Source organism: Camelina sativa, unplaced genomic scaffold (assembly GCF_000633955.1).
Source record: "Camelina sativa cultivar DH55 unplaced genomic scaffold, Cs unpScaffold01694, whole genome shotgun sequence".
Classification (NCBI taxonomy): Eukaryota; Viridiplantae; Streptophyta; class Magnoliopsida; order Brassicales; family Brassicaceae; genus Camelina; species Camelina sativa.
In genome coordinates, this window is record NW_010922811.1 from 55 (window position 1) to 3,606 (window position 3,552).

The window sequence follows — 3,552 nt, forward strand, 5'->3', positions numbered from 1 at the left end:
GAAACCTCTCTATATAAAGGCAAATCAGAAGGATCCCTTTCATAACAATGGCTAGAGATTAAGAGAAGAATCGGGGTACTCGGAAATTGGTGTCAGACGATATGTTGCTAAATGAGTCTAAACACTAATTAGCTAATGTTCATCAAGTATTTCTCTTCATCTCTAACTAGCATGCAATAGTAAAGAATGCGTTAGATCTAAATCATGGCTTCATTTAATATATTGATCACACCAGTCTTCTTCCAGACAGTGACAGTTTTGATGTTCTTACCTGAACATGCCAAGCCTCAGGATCGTTCTCACTAACAGTAGGAGTATCCGAAACTCCTAATATATCTGGAATCCTATCGATCCTTAATAATGCATCGTCATAGGAAGTCTTAAACTTCTTGATCCCGCTAGGCTTCGCAGCTTTCAACCATCTCTCCTCGAAGTTGGTCAGCACATCATACGCAGCTGGACCATCGATCTTACTGTGTAAGTCATGCCAAGGCTCTCTTGGACATCCTGAAAGGTTTCCCTGTCGAAATATTAACATTTATTAGTACATAAATTAAGGTGTTAGGCCATTACCAGATCGTTATCAATGTCAGAGCTCAACAATTCTTTGATATTTACAAATGGCAAAGAAAAGTTGAAAAAACTTTGGAAGACAAGATCTTAACAAAAAAAAAAAAGCACAGCTACTGAAATAATTAGCAATTCGGTAATTGTTTGCATAATTTAGTTAAACAAAAAAATGAAGCCCGAACAAAGACTAAATAAATCAATGTCAAACGATACCATTTAAACAAGTTAAATATCAAATTGCCATAAAGAGAACAAATATGGCTCCTAGCTCCCGTTCAAGGTAATCGCTTACTAAGTATTGCCAAGAAAGCTACGCAATATGAAGAAACTGTACCGTAAAAGTGGGGTTGTGAAAATCATCTTTATGAATTGTCTGTAGTGTCCTGAACAACGGATGTTGAGGAGTGTCATATCGGCCATCACACAGATCAAGACCACCAACAAAAGCTACAATTTTCCTTCTGTTGCCACCAGCATCGGCATCAACTATTACGTTCTTTTGGTGATGTGTATAGATTGTCCCAACTTCCTGATAGACCAAAATTTTATTAGAAGCTGGATACCTAGTTCAAAAAAAGAGGACAAAGGAAGTGCTACTCTACCCTCTGCTTGACCCAACTATGTCGCTTTCCAGCATTTCGGGGGCAGAGCAGGACTTGAACTGAGGAGTGCTTGAAAAAACGCCGTGTCTCCTCATCATGANATATAGCTTAATGATTTACACGATAATTGTTACTATAAAAATGAAGAAATGTCATGAAACCAAAGCAATTGATTAAATGAAACTCTAAAAATATTCCGACTTCCGCACGTTAACTACGAAATAGAATACGAGATATTAATAAGAAAATAATGAACTCAAACGAAAAGAAAGTGTGGTAGAAACCAGAGGGTGTGTGTAACTTACTGTTTTATAACCCAAGATGCTACGTGAAGTTGGGTCATCCCAAATCAAAAGCAGGACTCTCACGCCTTCTTGGGACTTTGATCTTAGGAGCTCCCCAAGTGTACATTCTGATGCCGGACCTACTTTATCACGAACCAGCCTAACTTTGTGCCACACTGACCAACCTGTGATATAAATTAATCGCCTCGCCTGGCGTATGGCATCAAACATATCATGCCAACATTTCCCATGTTCGTAAGACATCCCATTGTCCAGTCTTATACCCGGGAGCATCCCTTCTGGGACATGTGCATCTTGATACAATCTCACAGTTCCGCCTTTTCTAAGCGGAAAGTATGTTCCAGGTACCCCCTGGTAATCAGGACCTGCCCCAACTCCATGATGATAAACACTGAGTTTGTCCATAGGGGTATACTGGATCGATAATGATAAATTTGCCCCTGGTTTACAAGGCTTCCCATTACTGTTTAGAATCGGATAAGTTCCTTCAGTTTTTGCACCAGAGTAAATCTGTTCCACTGGGATTGCAACCAGCCCTATAAGCTGTGAACCCACAACATCACTGTCTTTAACAACAAAATGAACTTCTGCGGCATGATGAGCAACAGGAACATAAAAATGCTGCATCCAAACAGGATTTTCGCTGTTGCTCATGACATATGTTCTACCAATCACAGCACCAGCAACTGATACAGAAACATAAGGATCACTGGTAATCTTACTGCTAAGCTGCCCTTCAATTTTCCCTGGCAATCTTCCAAACATATCACCCAGTGTCTTATGGAACATATCCATGTTTGGGAGATTCTTTGCATGATAGATCCAAATATCCAAATTCCCATGCAACAATAGAACCTTCAATGATCCTTTACCAAACAGAGTCATCTGCATATCCCCACTATGAGGCGATTCAGATGATCCATAGACAGGAGAATAAGAGCTAGACGAATCTACTCGCCCTAAGTGTGGCAAATGAGAGTTATTTGGAAACGAGCTGTTAGGGTAACCATACAAATCACCAGGGCGACTTTGCCAAGAGTTTGAAGGGAGGGAGGATAATTGTGGAACAGAGGGCGCTGGTTGGTTATTATTAGAAATGTGCATACCACTGAGAAGTTCATCCACAGGAGGATAAGCAGATCCAGAATTGCTTACATTATCTACAGAACTGAGACAGTCTTGCCTACGGTATTCTGGATAGCCCTGAGTTTGCTGAGGAGGAGGAGGAGGAGGAGTCTCTTGGGGTTTAGTTTCAGGTGGAGGAGGGTATTGGGGTGGCTCTTGATACGAATAGTGAGGAGGGTGACCATATGTGCTAAAGTTAGCTTGCGGCCGAGGATAAGGGTAAGGAGAAGGTTGTTGTTGGTAGTCGAAAGAGTGTCGGTGATACTCAGGAGGACCGGGATGAGAAGAAGATTGTTGTGGGTTGTGGCTATAGTCTAATGGACCAGAATGGGAACCTGAAGGGTGCTGATGAGGCGGCGGTGGTGATGCATACGGTGGTGGAGGTGTTGCATATTGCGGTGGTGGTGGGTAAGGGTAATAAGGAGCATTGTATTGATTGGTAGGGGGTGGTGGTGGGTATGGCTCAGAGCTGGGAGGTCTATAAGGAGCAGGAGCTGGGTATGGGTAAGGGTATGGATACTGACCATAAGGATATGGATAGCGTGGACCGTGATTCTCCATTAAACAGTTAAAGCTACTTACTGATCACAAGTTGAATCCTCTGCAGAAATATATAAAAAAAGCCAAAGTAAAGATCAATCAGAAGTGTTGAAATCAAATGGCTTGGCTTAGATCAAACTGAAGCTAAAAACACAATCTAACTTGATTGACGAAGTGCAAATCTACCGTCAAGAAATAGCAAGACTTAAACTTTAACCCCACACAATACAATTGTCACATTAGTTTTATGAATCCTAATAAGAGCTGATCAATGCAAAGACAATTTGAGAACACCATATCAGGGAATTCCCAAGATTTAGATCAAAGAGCCAAATGAAAATACAAGACAAAACTATATATAACCTCGATTCAGAACAAACCTGATTTAAGAACCAGAGATACTAAAAAAA

At 40.9% G+C, this 3,552-nt stretch overlaps 1 protein-coding gene across 1 annotated transcript; it reads right to left on the reverse strand.

Moving 5' to 3' along the window:
• Positions 1-211: 211 nt before the first annotated feature.
• LOC104774152 (phospholipase D beta 1-like) lies at positions 212-3,224 on the reverse strand. The gene is made up of 4 exons (XM_010498819.2): positions 1,474-3,224; positions 1,173-1,279; positions 905-1,099; positions 212-520 (listed from the first exon to the last, which is right to left on the reverse strand). The coding sequence occupies exons 1-4, from the start codon at positions 3,161-3,163 to the stop codon at positions 227-229; spliced, it is 2,286 nt and encodes a 761-aa protein (XP_010497121.1). The 5' UTR covers positions 3,164-3,224; the 3' UTR covers positions 212-226.
• Between the last annotated feature and the right edge of the window lie 328 nt (positions 3,225-3,552).